At 40.0% G+C, this 21369-nt stretch overlaps 1 protein-coding gene across 6 annotated transcripts in view; it reads left to right on the top strand.

Annotated features, from left to right (window-relative positions):
- The window catches only part of myo1b (myosin IB), a 272707-nt gene that overhangs the window by 93122 nt on the left and 158216 nt on the right, over positions 1–21369 (top strand). For all 6 annotated transcript variants that reach the window (XM_033023743.1, XM_033023747.1, XM_033023745.1 and 3 more), the window contains exon 4: positions 9003–9097. In XM_033023743.1, coding sequence (XP_032879634.1) covers positions 9003–9097 — 95 coding nt within the window. The remainder of the gene's footprint in view (positions 1–9002; positions 9098–21369) is intronic.

The raw sequence follows: 21369 nt of genomic DNA, 5'->3' as shown, positions 1-21369 counted from the left end.
CGGGCACCCGTAGTCGGGATCGAACCCGGGACTCTGGCGCTGTAAGGCAGCGACTCTACTGCTGCGTCACTGTGCCACACCATCTTCTTTTCCCTTGTCTGTCTCTACCTTTCAGCCACCGTCTCTGGACTCGAACCCGACCCACCCGCACCTCCTCAATCTGTGGAGCATCTTGGACAATGCAGCTCACCCCCCTCCATGACCCGCTGGTCAACCTGAGGAGCACCAGCAACACACTGGTTCCACAAAGATGCAGCACAGAACGCCACAGGAGATTCATTCCCCCTGCGGCTCTCAAACTGTGCAACTCCTTCCCCTTCTGTCGTGGGTAGACTGTGACTGACTCCCCTCCCCTCCCCCCAATCTTTGCACATCCCCAATATTTTCCACTAGTCACTTTAATTTAATGTTTCATGTAACCTGTGTTTCATGACTGTTGGCAGATCAATTTCCCTCCTGAGATAAATAAAGTTCTATTGTATCATATTGTACCTGTCTCCTGCTGCCCATTATCCCCTCCTCACCTTGTTCCACCTCCTGGCCGCTAGCTCCTACATCAGCATGCCCTCTCAACACTTTACACCGGGTATCTATCCCCTCTTTTCATTCTCAGTCCTGATGCAAAGACATGACCTGGAATGTCATTCATTTCTCTGCCTCCACAGATGCTTCTTGACCTGCTGAGTACCCCCAGTAGTTTGTTTTCCATTCCTGATTCCCGCATCATGCTTTTCCTCAACCAATTCTTCTCACATATCTCCGATCTTATCAACAATATGCCTAGTTTTGTTCACTAATCATCTTAAATAACAAACAGGCACTGCAGACAAAGACCAATTCAACAAAGCAGTACTTCACACATTATCATTGTATTGCAATATCCCCTCAGGTAATTACAAAAACAAACCCGAGCTTTGTTTCAGAAGCTCCACTGCCTGTACAGTTCACATACTGACTATTTAAACTGTGAATCTACTTACTTGTGGGATATTTCCAGTATATTCTACTTTTATTTAAATAGTTAAATAATTGTTTTTGACAGTGTTAGAGATATTGAAACTTGATCAAGCTTTTCCTTGTAAAATCTAAAAATTAGATTTTTAGAATATTGGAGAAGGGAATGATATCTCAGCACAGGTATTTGAAAAGAACAAATGTTAACTCCAGATATGTCCCAGACTGTAGCAATGTAAAACAGAGCTTTAATAAAATAAGAAACTGATTAAAATATCAGGTACAAAATTGGCGGCACGTTGGCGCAGCGGTAGAGTTGCTGCCGTACAGCGTCAGAGACCTGGGTTTGATCCTGATTATGGGTGCTGTCTGTACAGAGTTTGTACGTTCTCCCCGTGACTGCGTGGGTTTTCCCCGGGTGCTCCGGTTTCCTCCTGCACCCCAAACGCGTTCAGGTTTGTATGTTAATTGGCTTCGGTAACGATTGTAAATTGTCCCTTGTGTAGTGCTAGTGTACAGGTGATCGCTGGTCTGTGAGGGCTCTGTGGGCCGAAGGGCCTGTTCCCGCATTGTATCTCGAAACTAAAAATGAAATTTGCTCCTTGTCCTGTAATTTGATCGGTTAATCTAACCCTGTTGAGCACAAGACGAAACTGTATGAATGTGTCTCTGTCTTTAGCTGAAGGAATAACTCAGAATGATGGAGCTATCGCAGCTGTGGGTGTGTGCTTATTTGCACTGCGGGGCAGATTCCACAGTGCAGATGTAACCATCAAATGTCTGACTGTGAGTCTGACATTTAACTCTTGAGTTTCCCTGAAGCAAGTCGGAATTGCTTTTGAAGGTTTAAGAAGGAACTGCAGATGCTGGAAAATTGAAGGTAGACAAAAGTGCTGGAGAAACTCAGCGGTTGAGGCAGCATCTTTGGAGCGAAGGAAATAGGCAACGTTTCGGGTCGAACTTCACAACGCGTCTGAAGAAGGGTTTTGGCCTGAAACGTTGCCTATTTCCTTAGCTCCATAGATGCTGCCTCAACCGCTGAGTTTCTCCAGCATTTTTGTCTACCTTTGCTTTTGAAGGTCATTGGGTGTGGATCAGGCTGGGGAGTGGTAGATAATCACGGATTACAAATGATGGGAAATTGTTAGTTGTCTCTCATTAGATACTGTGTCGTTAGGAACATGCAGATGTAATTCTGCAAAGGTGAAGTAAACTACTTCATGAAATCTGCTAACTTTTATTTCCTTGTCGTTTTATAAATATCCTTAGTGATTGGTATAAAACTGGAGGTGACCTTCACCACTGAATGATTATAATATTACAACAACAGTTTCCAGCAAAATGATTACTGTAATGAAACTGGCAAAAAAATATGTATTTTAAAAAAATCATGACATTGCCAAAAGATTAGTTTAGAAAAATCATGTCATATGTTTGACACCTATCTGGTTAAGTATCAGAAAACCTGTTATTGTAAGTGGATTAGCAGTTCATTTTGAAATGGAAAGGTGATAAGAGTAGATAAAACACAAGGAACTGGATACTGTAAAAATAAAATAAATACAGTGCTGGAATAACTCAGCATTTGTGGAGGGAATGGACAGGCAAAGTGATGAAGGTTTGATTATCTGAAGAAGGGTCCCGGCCCAAAATGTCACCTGCCCATTCCCTTCACAGATGCAGCCTGACCCACTGAGTTACTCCAACACTTTTTGTTTATTTACACAATATTACCAGCTTGTTATTCTTTTTATAATGAAAGTCTGCTTTTCTAACAGCTTGCCCAAGCGTGGATGGCCCATTAATGGTTTAAATAGTGTATTTTGGTAAGTTTTCATCAACAGCAAAGAAAATATTACAAACTCACTTCATCTTCTACTTAGAGCTGGTTTTGAAATGGCCCAATGTAGGTACCACACACAGCAAGGCATGGGTCATATTTCAGCTTGGCGGTACAACCTAAACTATTTCACATAGGTAATGGGAATTTTATGAATTGACAACAGAATAATGGACTGATTCTCAGGTCAGAAGGTCCAGAAGCTGCCGATGCAACTCCAATTATTAATGTGAGTTACCATAAAATATTAGGGTTAATGTTTTAAGGTCATATTCTAACATTTTAGTTGTCAATAAAAAAAATATTGCTTTCCAGAGTGGGCATAATTTTTCTCAGTAGAAACTATTCGTTCATCTCAATTTGAAACCACTCCTAAAATTGCAACAAAGCCAATCCTTACACACCTTTAATAAAAATCCCGTAACTTTTTTCAAGCAGCTAATTAGCCAGAGGACGAGTGTAGCTATCTTCAGCTGTGGAATTAAACTGAGTGGTTGGGAAGAGTCTTATTTGACGTTGATAATCATCCCAGTCCACTGACAGGATTATACACTCTGCTCCTTCCTAAACACAGCTATGATTTTCCTTCTTAATAATGCCCATTTGATGAGCATTGGGGAAATCGCGAGTATATAAATGATTGATAACACTTAACAAATGTGTTTGGACTACGGCCCAGTATAGATATAAGAAAAATGCAACAAAAAGTTTAATTAAATAAAGTGAAACAGTTTCAAGCAGATTTGTCAAATTTAAAATTTTCAGTTAATTCTGATATATTTAGGTTTGTGAATACCAAGCAATTTTTATGCCTTTTTTTAATGGTGCACGAACATGTCTAGAAAATCTTGTGACCAGATATGCTGTTGCAATGTTTCTTTCACATGCTTGCAGAGGTTAAATGAATACTTCACATCACCTTTAAACCTTCATAAATCTTTGTTATGAGTTAACACAAAACGATTCTGCGTCACACTGAGCCTGATGCTTTGTGAAGATACTGCTAGAAGTGCTACGGTGGCTGCTTTCTTCTGTGCAAGTGTGGGCAGTGGAAGTCTTGAAGGTCAATTGATCGGTGCAATTGAAATTTGTAATTCCTGTTATGTTTTGCAAGAATAGTTGATCCACATGGCCTTGGCAAATGAAAATCGGGATTGCGAATATATACAATGGTGGGTTTTTTCATTCAGGCATTGGCTCCGACTATTATTGACCAGGGTAGTATTTGCCTAGCTTTAGTGCTCTGGGCAAGATTGCAGTGAGCTGTCAATGTAATTCCTCTGGCAATGGTGCTTCATTAATGTTGTTGGGCAGGGTGTACAAGTTGTTATATCCAGTTCATGGGAAGGAAGAGCAGTATGTCACCAAGTCAGGGTTTTGTGCGACTTGGAAGTGAAATAATGAAAACTGTACCCTGTGTTGTATTTCTCTCAGAGTTGGGATTAACACGAAGAACTGTCACCATTGGATAAGTGACACCAACAGGACATGAGAGGAATCACAATTGCTAACATTCTGTTAGTCTTTCAAATACCAAAAAGATTACTGTTGATGTCGCTTGTTTCGTTGCTTTGATGATTTGTTACAAATGTAAAATGTTCCATGCATACTGATCAACCACCTAATATGATATGCACCTGTAAGTCTACTTAATATTTAGATATAGCATGTCACCGTGTGTGTGGCAAGCAGCCAGAAAGGGAAGGGAAAAGATTGCCTTGCAATATAATAGGATCCTCTGAATGTTTGCACTTGGTGTATGCTAAGGTTTGCATATGAAATGACTGTCAGACGGATCATGAATGGAAAATGAAAGTCTCACTGACTGTTTCACTCGCCGCCCTGTGAGCAAAATTTAAAAAAGGAAACTAGAATAAAAGGAGTTATATTATTTTGGTAGAAGGACTGTAGTATGAATAGTAATCACAATTGTACCAATGCATTGTGTGTCTCGGTATGTAATGGATGCAATGCTATTTCAAATTTCACTATCTTTAATCTTAATTTTAATTGAAAAGTACCAACATTAAAATTTTCTGTTGAGAATATGTGTGCACTCACCATTGTACTTTTTGTGTTAACTCATAACTTTTTATGAAGGCTTAATGCTTATTGCTGTGGCTTGTGATGTGATATGCCAACCATAACTAGGCATTCCTGTTGTTTTTATTTATTTAAATCTATCTATGATGATACCTGCATGGATCACAAGTAAATCCATGTGTTCGGTGAAACGTTTACATATCGCAACGCTTTTCACCAAATTTCCCATATATGACCAGGGTTTAGGTAGATACCAGATGACCAAAACAAAGCATTTAAAATACTGGTGGAACAGATTCTGTAAGAGAAGTGCACCTCATAACAGTGAGAGCACACAGTTTTTTTAACTGTAAATCTTTCTGTTGAACTGTTTTAAACTGAAATTAAGTTTAAAAATCCTGATTGTCTGGGTTAACTATTGTAACATCTCTAGAGGTATGACACATGATTCCTTTCACTACAATGAGGGCTCTATTATGGTTAGTGACAGTGGGAGATTTGATGTTGCTATGAAACTTCAAATGAGCAGTTGAATCTTAATATGCAAGAATTTACACATGTTCTATTCTTAAAGGGTGTAAACACACTGATTGCACACTCGCAGTGGGATAGGATTGAGATGAAAGAATCTGCACAAGTGGTAATCCATGGACTCAACGGCAAATGAGAATTGCTTCACAATTTATTTCTCCAAAACAGTGTAGCCAAGTTTATTATTTTAAAAGGTGGCATTGAAACCCTGGAGAAAGTGGCTATTGGTCCACAATGTAATTGTCTTCTTCTCATCGCACCTTCTGTCTGTTCCTGAAGCAATTCTGGGCTTTTATTTAAGGGTTTTGTGAAGAATGATGAAGTCAAGGTGATCTATCTACAACTTGATAACGTTGCTTTGAGAACCTTCTCCCTTGGTTTAGCTTGAGGCTCTGCTCTGAGTTATTGATCAGTTTGCACCGTCCCAAAGCACTGTGTCGTTGATGTTTCTTTCTTAGGATGAATTTGCAGCCTTTTCTCATAAATCAGTATTCTGACACTGGGCTCAACATCTTTTCCTTTGTATCTCACTTCAAGGACTTTCCCACCAAAATTGGAGAAACGTGGTGCAGAGCAAACATGGTCTCCCATTCCGGACAATCATTGTATTACAATTAAAACATAATTCTGGAGAATTTTAATAGAAAGCGTGAGGGGATGCCCTTGCACGGGACAATTTTGAGTGAAAAACAGCAACATAAATAGTTTGGGAATGTTGAAGAACATGGGCTTGTTTAGAAAATAATTGCATTTGTGATCCAGTGATGATGTAGAAAAGCTAATACCAATCAGTATGGCCTGACCTGCCGGTGTTTATATTTTTGTTTCATTTCGAAATGTTGTTACAGTCGTCAAGGCAAGCAACTGCCACTAATTTAGTAGAAGGCACGTGCTATAGTGTTGGCTCACTTCTATCCTTATATACCTCATAGCTGATGGAAAGCTGGGAGGTATTGGGGGGGGGGGGGGGGGTGAATCACTCAGTGCAGGACACTGACCTCTGTCCCTTCCTTTCGACATAATGTGAAGGGAGGAACTGCAGATGCTGATCTAGTAAACTATCCCATCGTTTAAGAAACAGTTAGACTGGTACATGAATAGGACAGGTTTGGAGGGATATGGACCGAGAGCATGCAAGTGGAACTAGTGTAGCTGGGTCATGTTGTCGGTGTGGGCGAGTTGGGCCGAGGAGCCTGTTTCCACAGTGTATCACTCTATGACTCTTTTTAGGGTCATTTTCTTACACAGGCTGATGCTGGCAACAAATTATGGACATTGTGTAATCCTATTTCCCACTGAAACTGAAGTGAAATAAAAGTTGTTGAGTGAATTGAGTTTATGTTCTCAGATTGTGCCAACATGTAACTGACTGATAACTGGTATGAAGTTTCTATTCTTTTATTTCAAGTTTTGAGGGCAAGGTCAATATACAAGATGATTTTTAATATTAAATTGCTGGTACTTGAGATACCATGGAAGCCACAACAGACAGAAAATCTGCAGATCTGTCATCTTTTGCCCAGCTGGTATAATGATGCAGCTTTGTACAGCAATATCATTTTTGCTTTTTCCAGTAAGTCTTTCCACAAAATGCTCAATAAGGCAATGATCTAACTTTTTCAATGTAAGGTTTTGCATACCCAGTAATTACATGGCAAAGATTCCTGGCATCTCTGCAATAAATAACAGAACTTGTAGTTTACTTATGGTCAGCGATTTCAATGCTTCCTTGAGATAATTAATGAGAGAAAATGTATGATCCAGAAGGGTCCAAACTTGATTCCTGGTCTCTGCTAAATTAGTAAGGTGTGCCCAGCAATTTGTTTTGGGACAGGAAAAGTTAAGTTAGACTTTTACTGTTGCCAAATATCGAATAGTACCCAGAGCATGATATTTTATTCAATTATGATGTCTCAGCAGTCAAGTGATCTGTCCACATTCACTTGTAAAGAAAGGACATTTGACCAAGGGAATCAATTTTCTCACTGTCCAAAAATATGAGAAGATGGGTAATCCTCTCCTCCTGGTATAACCATGGCTATAAAAAGATAAACATGCATTATCCTAAAATAAAACTGGTGGCATCCTCATAGAATAGTAACGCGATCCCAAGTGACTAACTAGGGACACTAGTGGAACTAAGGACTATCTTAGACACACAAGAAGACAATTTACAATTTTATCAAGCCAATTGGCCGACAAATCTGCGCGGCTTTGGAGATGGGAGGAGACTGGGGCACCTGGCGAGGACCCACGCGGTCCTGGGGAGAGCGTACACACTCCACACGATCAGCACCTGTAGTCAGGATCAGACCAGGGTCTCTGGCGCTGTGAGGCAGCAACTCTACCGCTGCGCCACCGTGTGCAGGACAGTGTAAGTGTACCGGGTGGCTGTTTCCGCGCTGTATCTCTAAACTAAACTAAACTAAAATATAGCATTAGAAAACAGCTTGGTAATGAGTTACTGCTCTCTGGGTTGTTCAGCTGTTGTGAAGCACACTACCTGGCTGCCTGTTTAGATGGGGTTTTCCCCCATGTTTGCCTTAGTTAATGATTTATTCTTTTAATTATCATTTGCTGTAGTAGTGAAATGTTGCAATGCAGATTGGCTAGACAAATGTCTTCATTCTGCCTTTTGTCCATCACCACATCATGGGATCCAGTGTCCCAAGTTTTGAAAATTCCCTTCCTAAACCACTCAACATTCCAACTCTCACTCCTCCTTCAAGGCCTTTCTTAAAATCTACGTTCTTTGATCAAACTTTTGCACATATGTTAAATCATATTCATAATCATATTCTTCTTAAATGACTCGGATTTCGTTTGATAATATTACATTATACCATCTTGAGAAGTTTTAATATTTTAAAGGAGTAATTCAAATGCTAATTTTTCTTATAATAGTTTATAAACAGTAAATTATAACCTCATGAAAGTTAAATTAGTAACTAATTTATTAAGGGCGTTAAAGGCTACAGGAAGAAGGCAGACGAATGGGATTGAGAGGAAAAAATAGATCAGTCGTGATTGAATGGGTGAGCAAACTCGAAGGGCCAAAAGGCCTAATTCTGCTCCTCTGTCTTATGATCTTATAATCTTGTGTGATTTATTTTATTTTACAGAGATGTAGAGAGAGTCATAGAGGCATACAGCATGCACATGGGCCCTTCGACCCAATCTGTCCATGCCAACCAAGATGCCCATCCAAGCTAGTCCCATTTGCCTGTGTTTGGCCCATATTCCTCTAGACATGCAGGATAAAAAATCCCATGTTGGGGGAGTCCAGAACCAGGGGGGTCACAGTTCAAGAATAAGGGGTAGGCCATTTAGGACTGAGATGAGGACAAATCTTTTCAGCCAGAGAGTTGTGAATCTGTGGAATCCTCTGCCATAGAAGGCAATGGTGGCCAATTTATTGGATGTATTCAAAAGAGAGTTAGATATAGCTCTTGGGGCAAAGGGAATCAAGGGATATGGGGAGAAAGCAGGAACAGGGTTCTGATTCTGGATGATCAGCGTCATATTGAATGGCGATGCTGGCTTGAAGGGCCAAATGGCCTACTCCTGCACCATGTTTCTATGTTTCTATGTTTCAAGACCTTTTCATATAACGATATTTGTATTTTTTCCACAGTTACGCCTTGGCGGATGAAGCCTACAGATCTTTACGGGACCAGGACAAGGACCAATGTATACTTATTACTGGAGAAAGTGGAGCTGGCAAAACAGGTATCAGTACATTATGTCTGGTGCATACCACAGGGCATTGTCAAGATGTTGGATTCATCAGTAAGGTTGAGATTGATTGATAAGTTTGCAGACCCGTAAAAACTGATGGAGTTCTGAATAGTGATGAAGGTAGTCAAATGATCCAGTAGAATCATGTAGATCAATTATAAATTTGGGCAGAAGAAATGGCAGATGGAGTTTAATCCGGATAAGGGTGAGCTGTTACAATTTGGGAGCTCAAGAGCATGAGGAACATCTGCAGTAAATGGTATATGGAGGTAGATACATCTATTGGATCTGATCAGATATATCCAAGAACATGACTGGGTGCTGGAGAAGTAATTGGATGAGCCTTGACTATGGGATCTGGGGAGAGGTAGCATAATTGGCTTGATGGCAGGAAGCTGAAGGTGATAGTGCAGGCCTGAGGTGTGCCTCAGGGAATGATGCTCAGCTCATTTTTGTTTGTCATCTATATCACCAATTTGGTTTAGAATGTGCAAGGCATGGTTGATAAGTTTGCGGATGACACTAAGGTAGATTTTATCTTAGACAATGAAGTAGGTTATCCAAATTACAGCAGGATCGTTGATCAGCTGGGTAGGTGCATTGAGGAACGGTAAATAGAGTTTAATTCAGACACGTATGAGGTGTGGCAGTTTGGAAAGTCAAATGAGGGTTGCACTTTCACAGTTAATGGTAGGACCTTGGGGAGTATTGTGGAATCAGAGGGACCAAGGAGTATACGTACATAGTTCCAAGAAAGTGGCATCACCGTTAACAGGGTGTTGAAGAAAGCTTTTGCCTTGCTGGCTTTCATCAGTCAGGGCACTGAGTGTAGAAATTGGGATGTTTTGTTGGAGTTGTACAGATGTTGGTGAGGCCACATCTGGTGTTTTGTTCTGTTTTGGTCACCTTGCTATAAGAAGGGTCCATTATACTGGAAGGAGTGCAGAGTGGTTGGTTTATGGAATGGGTTGCCAGAGGAGGTAGTTGAGGTGAAAACTAAAACAACATTTATGAGATATTTAGACAAATACATGGATAGGAAAGGTTTAGAGGGATATGGGCCAAACATGGACAGGTGGGACTAGTGTAAATGAGGCACCCAGGTTGGCATGGGTATGGGCAAGGGCCAAAGGGCCTGTTTCGAGTTGTATTACTCTATGACGCTAAAAGATTTGCGGATGTTGCCAGAACATGAGGGACTGAATTATATGGAGAGGTTGTGCATGCTAGGACTATTCTTTGGAGCGCAGAAGATTGGGAGAAAGAAATGTATAAAATAATGATGGCATAGATAGAATGAACGCACTCAGTCTTTTTCCCAGGGTTAGGCGATTAATAACTAGCAACCTTAGGTTTAACATTAGAAGGGAAAGTTTATATAGGAACCTGAGGGGCAATGTTTTCACACAGTAGGTGGTACGTACATGGAACAAGCTGATATGGAAAGTAGTTGAGGCAGGTACAATGACAACATTTGAAAACATTTGATCAGGTACATGGATTGGAAAGATTGAGAGGGGTATGGATAAAATGTAGGCAAATGGGACTAGTTTGGATGGGCCTAGTTTGGATCATCTATCTTGGCATGGGTGAGTTGGACTGAAGGGCCTGTTTTCATGTTATATGACTGTCACTTTATAAATTCAGGCCAAAGGTTAGAGTACTCAAAGTAATTGAGGTGAAGAGCTAGAAGGGTATTAAAAACAGAAAGCGTTGGAGATGTTGAAGAAGTCCTGCACACTCAGTGGAGAGAAAACAGAATTAAAATTTCAGCTTGATTAATTCTCATAATTGACTTGAAAAATAAAATTCTGTTTCTCTGGTCATAGGTACCGTCCAAGTTTCTCCAGCATTTTCTGCTTTAATGTAGATTTCCAATAGCTGCAGTGCCGTGGGTTTTGAGCTGGAGTCTGAAAGCAAACTCATCAGGTTGAGAAGTATGGGTTGAAATGGTTAGGAAAAGCCAGGTACGACGGATTTAGATATTTATAAACTCTGCCATGGACCTTTTGCATGGAAGAGTTATTTCCAAACTATTAATTCAGTCCTTCAGTTTTTTCTAAAGATTTATTGAACAAGTGGTAATTTTTACTTGGAACATCCCAACTGGGAACAGGATCCTTTGGTTGCTCTGTTAGTTTAGAGCCTATAAACAGACATTAATTCTTCACCAAATTGCTGATAGGTCTCGTGATTTGGTTCAATGTTTTGGGTGGTGCCTCAGGGAAGATCTGAAAATATCCTCCCTGTAATTATGTATATAAAGATGTCATAGTGTATAAATTCCCTTTACTTATTCCCCACCCTGCTTGCAGCAAAGGCTGGGGTTGGGAGGAATGCATTGAGGTTGATTCTACAGAGCACGTGGCAGGCGCATGTGCATGATGTTCTTTTTAATTTGACCTCCATTACCCAACAGGCAGATGCGTGTCTTATAGCCAATGCTTCATGGTGGCTAACGTTTTCCTTTGGCAAAGTAGCTGAAAGTATTCCAAGGTTTATTCTGAGAGAGTAAAACTGGGGTGGAAAACGGTCGAATTTTACAAGAGCCTTATTTGTAAATTTACTCTTTAAATATTACAATAATGCTGGGATTGAAACACAGCTGGGAGTGTTTATTTGAAATCAGCAGAACAATGGGAAGCAGAGAACTTCAAAGTTATTTTTAAAATTTCAGAATATTTCTCGAATGCTTTGCATTTGTGGGAAAGGCATCTGGCTAACAAAAGTTGCAACCTTGTCATTCCAAGCAAATGTATATAAAAACTAATTAACTAGTATGTGTACAAAGTATGTTATAGAAACTAGTATATGTACAATATAACATAGTATGTTATATGATATGTACAAAGGATCTTATAGAAACTTACAAAATTCTTAAGGGATTAGACAGGCTAGATGCAGGAAGATTGTTCCCGATGTTGGGGAAGTCCAGAACAAGGGGTCACAGTTTAAGGATAAGGGGGGAATCCTTTAGAACCAAGATGAGAAAAACATTTTTCACACAGAGAGTGGTGAATCTCTGGAACTCACTGCCACAGAAGGTAGTTGAGGACAGTTCATTGGCTATATTTAAGAGGGAGTTAGATGTGGCCCCTGTGGCAAGAGGGATCAGGGGGTATGGAGAGAAGGCAGGTACGGGATACTGAGTTGGACGTTCAGCCATGATCATATTGAATGGCGGTGCAGGCTTGAAGGGCCGAATAGCCTACTCCTGCACCTATTTTCTATGTTTCTATGTCTATGTTTCTATGTTTCGTGGATTTTGATTACTCTCTGTGCCAGGCTCAAACAACTCTTTATTGTGCATGAAAAATATATTGAAAGATGTATTCTGGACATTTATTCCCAACTGCAAGGAGTTGTTAGCTTCATAGTGCAAATTGTGTTCAGAATTTATATTGTGCTTTATTTCTGCATCACTCCCCCTTCCACATTTGACGTGTGTCTCTACTCACACTTATTTGAATATATATCACTGCTCTCAAAATTTGCCAAGAAGCAACATAAACAGGAAATGTCTGAAAATAGATTTTCAATAAGAATTTTTTAACTAAACAATTAAATGGTACAAACCTAATTAAGTTACATTGAAATGTAGTAACCCAATTTAAGCTAAAGAAGCAAAATAAAGGTTTATCAAAAGATAATGCACAGTAGCCTCAGTTCAAATGACCAAAATGCATTAACAAAACATATCAAACATTTTAGGGTTTTGTATCTATCTTCGATTTAAACCAGCATCTGCAGTTCTTCCCTACATATTAAACATTTTACTGGATTTCAAAGCTAATTAAAAGAGGTTCCATTTTCAAGCTTCAAAAATACACCTTTGGAAGTCTTTGTGCCTTGAAGTACAAGATTGGTTATTGAAGCCTATTTGAAAGCCTTATAAAAGAGCACAATTCATGGAAATCCCCTGTGATGATTAGATTTTCCTGGGGTGTGACCAGTTTTTCAGCCATGGCTTGCTTCCAGGAAGAGGTTTTTTTTAAACCAGCACAAAAAAATTGAGCGCTGTCGATTGTAAATTGCGTTTAAATTTTTTTTTTTTTTAAAATTTTTTTTTTAATGTTGGTTATACTGATTTTTAGGTTGACCACTGAAATATAAAACAATGGAACTGAGTGCATTCTCCACCCTCCTGTCTTTCGGGTAGATTTGGTCATGGTTTATTGTAATCATATTCTGAATCCCATCAATTTTCCCATGAAAACCACAAAAGTATTCATGTGAATACTAAACATTGGTAAGAATGCTGAAATTTCATTTCTTACCTAAAATAAGTTCATAAGTAATTGGAGCGGAAGTAGGCCATTCGGCCCATCGAGTCTACTCCACCATCCAATCATGGCTGATCTATCTTTTCCTCTCAACTTCATTCTTCTGCCTTCTCCCCATAACCCTTGGCACTCATACCAATCAAGTATCTGTCAATCTCCATCTTAAAAAAATACCCAATGATTTGGCCTCCACAGCTGCCTGTGGCAATGAATTCCACAGATTCACCACCCTCTGATTAAAGAAATCCCTCCTCATCTCCTTTCTAAAGGTACGTCCTTTTATTCTGAGGCTTTGCCCTCTGGTTCTAGACTCTCCCACTAGTGGAAACATACTCCCCACATACTCTCCACTCTATCAGCCCTTTCACTATTCGGTAAGTTTCAATGAGGACCCCCTCATTCTTCTTCACTCCAGCGAGTACAGGCCCAGTACCGTCAAAAGCTCATCATATATTAACCCAGTCATCCCCAGGATCATTCTTGTAAACGTCCTTTGGACCCTCTCCAACATCAGCACATCCTTCCTCAGACATGGGTGTCCAAAACTGCTCGCAGTCTGACCAGTGCCTTATAAAGCCTCAACATTACATCCTTGTTTTTATATTCTAGTCCTCTCAAAATAAATGCTAACTTTGCATTCGCTTTCCTACCACTGATTTAACTTGCAAATGAACCTTTAAGAATCCTGCACCAGTTCTCCCAAGCCCTAATCCACTGATTTCTGACCCTCTCCCCATTTAGAAAACAGTCTTCTCATTTGTGTATTGTGTATTGCTGAAAGCCTTCTGAATGATCCTTTGAAACTTTATCATACATTTCCTCTCCTCCTTTCTCTATCATTTTATACCCATCCTCTGCACTCATCTAAATCTGCCACTCTTCTCATTTAATCAACCCTTAAATCTCACTGGTTAAACTAAGAGTTCCCGATATTCACTGAGACCACAAAATTTCCATCATCCTCACAGTGAGTTTGTCACTTTGCCGTTCCAGAAAGTTAATGTACAAGTTATGTAAGTGAGAGATGACGCTGGAGAAACAGTAGTAAATGGACATGCTTTGAGATGCCAGCAATTGAACAAACTGAACCACCAATATTTGAAACATTAGCTCTGTTAGGTGGGTGACTATGCCTTCAGCTGCTATTTTGTTTCTTCCTAAACCACTCTGTGACATTGGGCAGGACAAATTTGTGCTTCATAGGCCACTCTCAAAATGATGCTTGACTTATACATCTAATTATGCTAAAGTTACTAACGGAGCCTTGCACAGCAAGTGTACATGGAATCACTCCCGCATTGCCCTTCCCTCCGTATACTAGGTGCATTTGCAGGGGTGGTCCTGACAGCTCCTTTTTCACACCTGTTTTATCGCACAGAGTAATTCTTATACCACTGACTCGAATCTGGTATTGCCCTGATCAATTTGTCTTGCTGATTGTTTGAACTAATTGCATGTTCAGATTAGTTAATATTTTTCCAAGGCGTGTATTTTTCCCCCCTAAATATTATTGCCGATACAGAACAGGCAAAGATTGACAAGTGAATTATTTTTATTTCTCAGCTTTCCAATTGTAATGATGCTGTTTTATAAATTTGAGCAAACCATAGACATGTACGCACAAAGGATGTGTGAGGACTTTATTATCATCCGCTCATTACTGGAAAGGAGCCTTCACAGTTTCCCATTTTTCCCCAAAATAATGGTTTGGTATAATCGTCCCATCTCCATCTAATGGATGTAAAATGGATCCACGTTGCCAGAGGGAGATATGCTTTAAAAAAAATCTGTAAACATACAGGAAACATTTCTTTAGTTTTTAATTTTTCCATTTTAGAGATACAGTGCAGAAACAGGCCCTTCGGCCCAGCGATCCCTGCACATTAAAACAAACCTACACACACTAGGGACAATTTACACTTATACCAAGAATACAAACGCAAGCCAATTAACCTACAAACTTGTACGTCTTTGGAGTGTGGGAGTAAACCGAAGACCTCGGCGAAATCCCACCCGGTCACGGGGAGAACATACAAATTCCGTACAGACAGCACTCGTAGTCGGAATCGAACCCGGATCTCTGGAGCTGCAGGCGCTGAAAGGCAGCAACTCTACCGCTGAGCCACCTTCTGTTCTTAGGGAAGTAGCTGGATATTGTCCTCAAATGATAGAGCACTGACTGTAAATAAGAATATCCATACAAATTCACCAGGAACAAAAAGTGCAATGATCGCTGCTTACAAGGCAGTGACCTCACCAAAGAAAGTCCAGCCAAGTCTGAGATTCTTTTTGATTCTGGTTGTTATCAAAAAATCGCTCAGGTTAATTCACAGATATCTGAGCTATGATATTATAAATTAAATTTATTCTGCTAAGATCTGCAAACAGCAGGTTGAGAACAAGTGTTTGTTGATATAATGGACTAAAATAATATATGAAAATCTTAAACATGCTCAAGGGAGAATCTCAAATGGAAGCAATTGGGAAATCAAATCTGTTATCTGGGGACATATATATTTTCTTCCCCTAAAACTAAAAGCTTGCTTGTACTTAAAGGTGCAGCAATTAACATATGTCCTCTACAAACAGGAACCAGGCAACAAAGATAATATCATGGAACTGATAAATATTTGCATTATGAGTGCATAAGTGACTCACAAATTTAAAAATGGTTATGAAAGAACTTCCCTGCAAACGCAGGAAATTATAGAAAGATGAACGTTGGGTAGGTAGCCTCTCATCAAAATACTACAATGGATTAAACTTATTGTCACTCCCCGGATGGATTATATGCAGGCTGTAATGTTATTCATCTCGTCAGAAATAGAGCATTACAGGAGCTAATGTGATGACATTCATTTGGTTATCAAACCACATTTGGGGTTGGCTGTTTTCAAGCTGGAAATGATTTGCTCTGTATCAAGAATAATTTGGTAATGTCACCATTTATCACTGAGAAAAGAACTTGCTTATACTTTGGGGCATTTCAGCTGCTTTTATTTTTTGCGCATGTGATATGCAACTTTGATTCTATGCTCCAAATTCTGAAAAGAACATTTGTTTTAAAATGAGGTCACTCTTCCTGTATGGTGCAAATGACCAATTTATACACTAGTTGATGATTAACTTATTTCAGCTGGTGTTGGAACCAGCCTATCAGCAAGTAAATCAGGACTAAATGTGAGGCTATTGTTAGCATTCACATTGGCAGCCTCTAAATAGATGTAGTAGCATTTTGTGTGGGTTAAAAGTAATTTGCAAACTGATTATTTTATTATTTTCTAGTCCCACACATAATATTGCAAAATTTCATCTTCTCAAAAATAGAATGAAGGAAATTCCAGGTTGTATGGATTGCCTTGTCATTAATCCATGATCTTTGTGCTGAAGCTTCCCAAGTAAAATTTGAGGTGCTGGACAGAACGGCCAGTGTGGGAATGGGAGGGGGAGTTAAAGTGTTTAGCGACTGGGAGATCAGGTAGGTTCAAGCGGAATGAGCGGAACTGTTCAGCAAGCCTGCACTTGGTCCTGATGAAGGGTCACGACCCGAAACGTCACCCATTCCTTTTTCCAGAGATGCTGCCTGTTTCACTGAGTTACTCCAGCATTGTGTGTCTATCTTAAGTCACAATGGTGGTTGCCTTAATTGTGGCAACTCATCCCGTCGGAAACCAGCACCACTGCGTCACTAATGTTTTCAACGATTTAATAAAATAATTTTAAAAGATTACAAACCACGCAGAGGATAAAAGGCTTGCCCATCTTCTACAAATTCGGATTAGTGACTCTTAATTGTATTATTTTCTTAATGTGGATATATCCACCTTTATTGGAAGAGATGAAAGTGTGGTCTTTTATTGTGACAAATGAGGTGCTGTCACGTGGACGTGGAGGTACTGCACACCCATACTAGTACTGCTTGCAAATTTAAATGAGCTTTAATTTTCATAACCTTTCCTAACTCACTTCCTATGGTGCAGTGTGTGAATCTCCTTGTTGCAGAAGCATATAGAGGCACTGAAGTCGATCCAATAAAGTGCCCCATATCTGAGGAAGGATGTGCTGGTTCTGGAGAGGGTCCAGAGGAGGTCTATGAGAATGATCCCAGAAATTATTGGGTTAACATATGATGGGCATTCGATGGCACTGGCCTGTACTCACTGGAGTTTAGAAGGATGAGGGGGACCTCATTGAAACTTCCCAAATAGTGAAAGACCTGAATAGAATTAAGGTGGAGAGGATGTTTCCAATAGTGAGAGAATATAGGACCAGAGACCATAGCCTCAGAATAAAAGGACGTACCTTTAGAAAGGAGATGAGGAGGAATTTCTTAAGGCAGAGGGTGGTGAATCTGTGGAATTCATTACCACAGATGGCGTGGAGGTCAAGTCAATGGATATTTTTAAGGCAGAGATTGACAGATTCTTGATTAGTAAGGGTGTTAGGGATTATGGGGAGAAGGCAGGGATATGTGGTTGAGAGGGAAAGATTGATCAACCATGATTGTAAGGCAGAGCAGACTTGATGGGCTGAATGGCCTAATTCTGCTCCTATCACTTATGAACTTATGAAAGCATTGAGAGGATGATATCAAAACCTGCAGGAAAGGCTAAACTCCGGTGAATCTGAATCGGAATGAGGTCTAATTAGTGATGAAGGAATTTGATTTTACAGACATAACAGAAATGCTTCGACTTGTGGGAGTAGTAGTCATAAATATAAGACATAATTCCTGTAATGAACTCAGGAAAAAACATTGTAACTCACACATTGGTAAGAATGTAGAACCTGTTATGACTATATGTAGCTGAGTTGAACACAGTAGAAGGGATGAATTTAAGGAAAGCAGACAATTACAATAATTTGTGTTTATTTTGCTTATTCAACATCGTAAAAATTACATGCAACTTCATAGGTGGTTTAACAAAATAATTTAACACTGAAACATCTTGAGTAGGGGGTTACTTGGAGGAAGGAACTGCAGATGCTGATTTAAACGGAAGATAGACACAAAATGCTGGAGTTACTCAGCGGGACAGGCAGCATAGAAACATAGAAACATAGAAAATAGGTGCAGGAGTAGGCCATTCGGCCCTTCGAGCCTGCACTGCCATTCAATATGATCATGGCTGATCATCCAACTTAGTATCCTGTACCTGCCTTCTCTCCATACCCCCTGATCCCTTTAGCCACAAGGGCCACATCTAACTCCCTCTTAAATATAGCCAACGAACTGGCCTCAACTACCTTCTGTGGCAGAGAATTCCAGAGATTCACCACTCTCTGTGTGAAGGAATATTTCATGTATTTTGTGTTTCTATGACTGTTGGCAGATTCGGGTCGAGACCTTTCTCCAGACTAGTCAGGTGAAAGGGAAACGAGAGATATAGACAGTGATGTAGAGAGATATAGAACAAAAGAATGAAAGATTTGCAAAAAAGTAACAATGCTAAAGGAAACAGGCCATTGTTAGCTATTTGCCAGGTTACTACTCGTGTGAAAAACCCTGCAGAAAGAAAGACTGTGAATCTTAAGGAGGAAATGGAAGCAAGTGGGGTGAAGAAGGACTCTGACAAGACCATGCCAGTTGGAGACACAATTGGACAAGCTTAACCTATCAAAACCAGGAAGAGAGACTAGAAATAGCTTCAGACATTATGTTTCTTGAAAGCCAGAAAGATTTAGGAAGACTCAGCATATTTAATGAGAGTAAAGGGAAGGTAGAGCAGGGTAATGGTTTGTAAGGTCAAATACTGGTATTTTGTATTGGATGATGATGATGATGAGAGTAGAAGGGAAAGAGGTCAACATGCGAAGATAATTCACCTGATAGAGAAGGCTAGCCTGTCTTCAACTGGTCCAACACAATTGACTGCTGGTGATATTATTTTCTTAACATGCCTTTAGTGGAGTTGGGGGAAATATTTTTTAATTGTTGTGACAAGTGATGTGTAGTCGAGTGGAAATAATAACAGTGCACAACTTTTTGTACCAGTTAACTTGTGACATGCACTTAGAGAAGAAGGGAACAGAATGATACACGAGTGAGTTTAGACAAAATGCCATGGGAGGAGGGTTACATGAAGGTTAAATATTGACATGTATTGATTGGCATTGGTGGCTCATTTCATTGTTGTAAACCTTTGGTGATTCTCAAAAATGAGAATGGATGAAAGAATAACGGAAGGTGAGTGAATGCTCTCAAAAAGATCAACATTGAGAATGCTCTTGAGTGTGGAGGGGATAATTTTGAAAAGGTATTGTAGAATGTAAGTCTGGGATGGCAACTAAAAACAGAATCGATTTTGATGGGAGTGGTCAGAGGAATGCTATATTGTGCTCCATATCAACATTAATCCCATCCCTCTCATGGTTACTATCAGTTTGAAGCACAGCCTTGAATCCTCATTGAATCCTGAACTGTGTTTCAAGTCCAATATCATTTTCAGCAACATGCCCTCCAATCTCCATGTTGCTGGTCACCTGCTCCTGGTTAGTCCTGCCCCTGGTCTTGACCTGTTTACTGCTGAAGCCCTCGTGCCTTTGCTGCAGAAAGAGTCCTCTGCTCCAGTGGTCTCCACGCTGAATCTAAGCCAATTTCAATTCGCAGAAGTACTTTGTTTCGAAACGCTTCAACCAATTGTTGAGGCTCTATTTCTCTTCACTACAGTTTTTCCCATCCACCTCCCTCTCTCTTTCTCCTCGTTCTGCCAAATTCATGGTGGACTCAATGTTCTGCAGCCTGGCATTTGAGTCCTGGTTTGTGCCAAGGCAGAGGTGTCATGCTTTTTTGGATGATGCCAAAACCTGCAAAGTCAAGAGTATAGATATGGCTTGACCATTAACAGAAATTGATCCAAAAACTGCATTTCCTTTCCACAGCAAGGTCTGGATCACGAGGTGAACAGGAAGGCAAGCTTGTTTTCAGTGCTGCAGATAGTTTATTATCCCAGGGATGTGGTAGGCTCATGTGATCAGTGGAATGTAAGATTCCGCCATAGGAAATTAACTGGGGCCTTCAGACCTTCACCTCACCCAAGACCGACAAGGAAGTCTGACTTGACTTTCAATCTTTCATGTAGTACCACTTGCAAATTCCGATTATTTCCTTTAACAGCGTGTGAGATAAAATTCACTGTCCTTGCAGCTTTATTACATGACCTTTGGTTTGTGCTAACAAAAACTGGCATCCCTGATCGTGTCCTTAGGAACTGCGCGGACCAACTAGCGGGACTGTTCACGGACATCCTTATTCTCTCTCTAGTCTTTTCTGAGGTACCCCCTGCTTCAAGAAAATCACAATCATCCCGGTGCCAAAGAAAGGCAAGATCTCGTGCCTTAATGACTACCGTCCAGTGGCCTTGACATCCACCATCATAAAGTGCTTAGAGAATCTTCTAAACTAAACTAAACTAACTAACTAAATGAATGTCTCCCAAGACATATAACCCAGAGAAAATGATGTCGACTGTCTTATGAAATGCAACCTCTGAGAATGAAATGCATTGTATTTAGTTTTGTGTCCAGTATTGGAATGTTTCACTGTGATGGCTTTGTTACTATCGAGAGCATCTTCTAAAAGCTATTGTTGTATTGAAGCAATGTAAATTCTTCATTTAGAAAAATGGAAAATAGGTGCAGGAGTAGGCCCTTTGAACCAGCACATTCAATATGATCATGGCTGATCATCCAAAATCAGTACCCCGTTCCTGCTTTCCCCCCATATCCCTTGATTCTGTTAACTCTAAGAGCTAAATCTAACTTGGGTGCAACTCCACTAAAATTCAGGGACTGAAGATGAGATACCAATGCTTGCTACCTAATTATTTTTAACTAGAGAATTAAGGGATTTGAACATTACAACTTTTTTTTTCTCTTTTGAGACATGTTGTTGTTACAGTGTGGATATGGGGATTCTGCATTTACAATTTTCACTTAAATGTGATATTACTTTCAACTGGAGCAGAAATCCCATTTTCA

The sequence above is a fragment of the Amblyraja radiata genome, chromosome 7, assembly GCF_010909765.2.
Source record: "Amblyraja radiata isolate CabotCenter1 chromosome 7, sAmbRad1.1.pri, whole genome shotgun sequence".
In the NCBI taxonomy this organism is placed as follows: domain Eukaryota; kingdom Metazoa; phylum Chordata; class Chondrichthyes; order Rajiformes; family Rajidae; genus Amblyraja; species Amblyraja radiata.
Note: the sequence above shows the minus strand (reverse complement) of the source record. Positions and strands in the feature narration are given on the sequence as shown.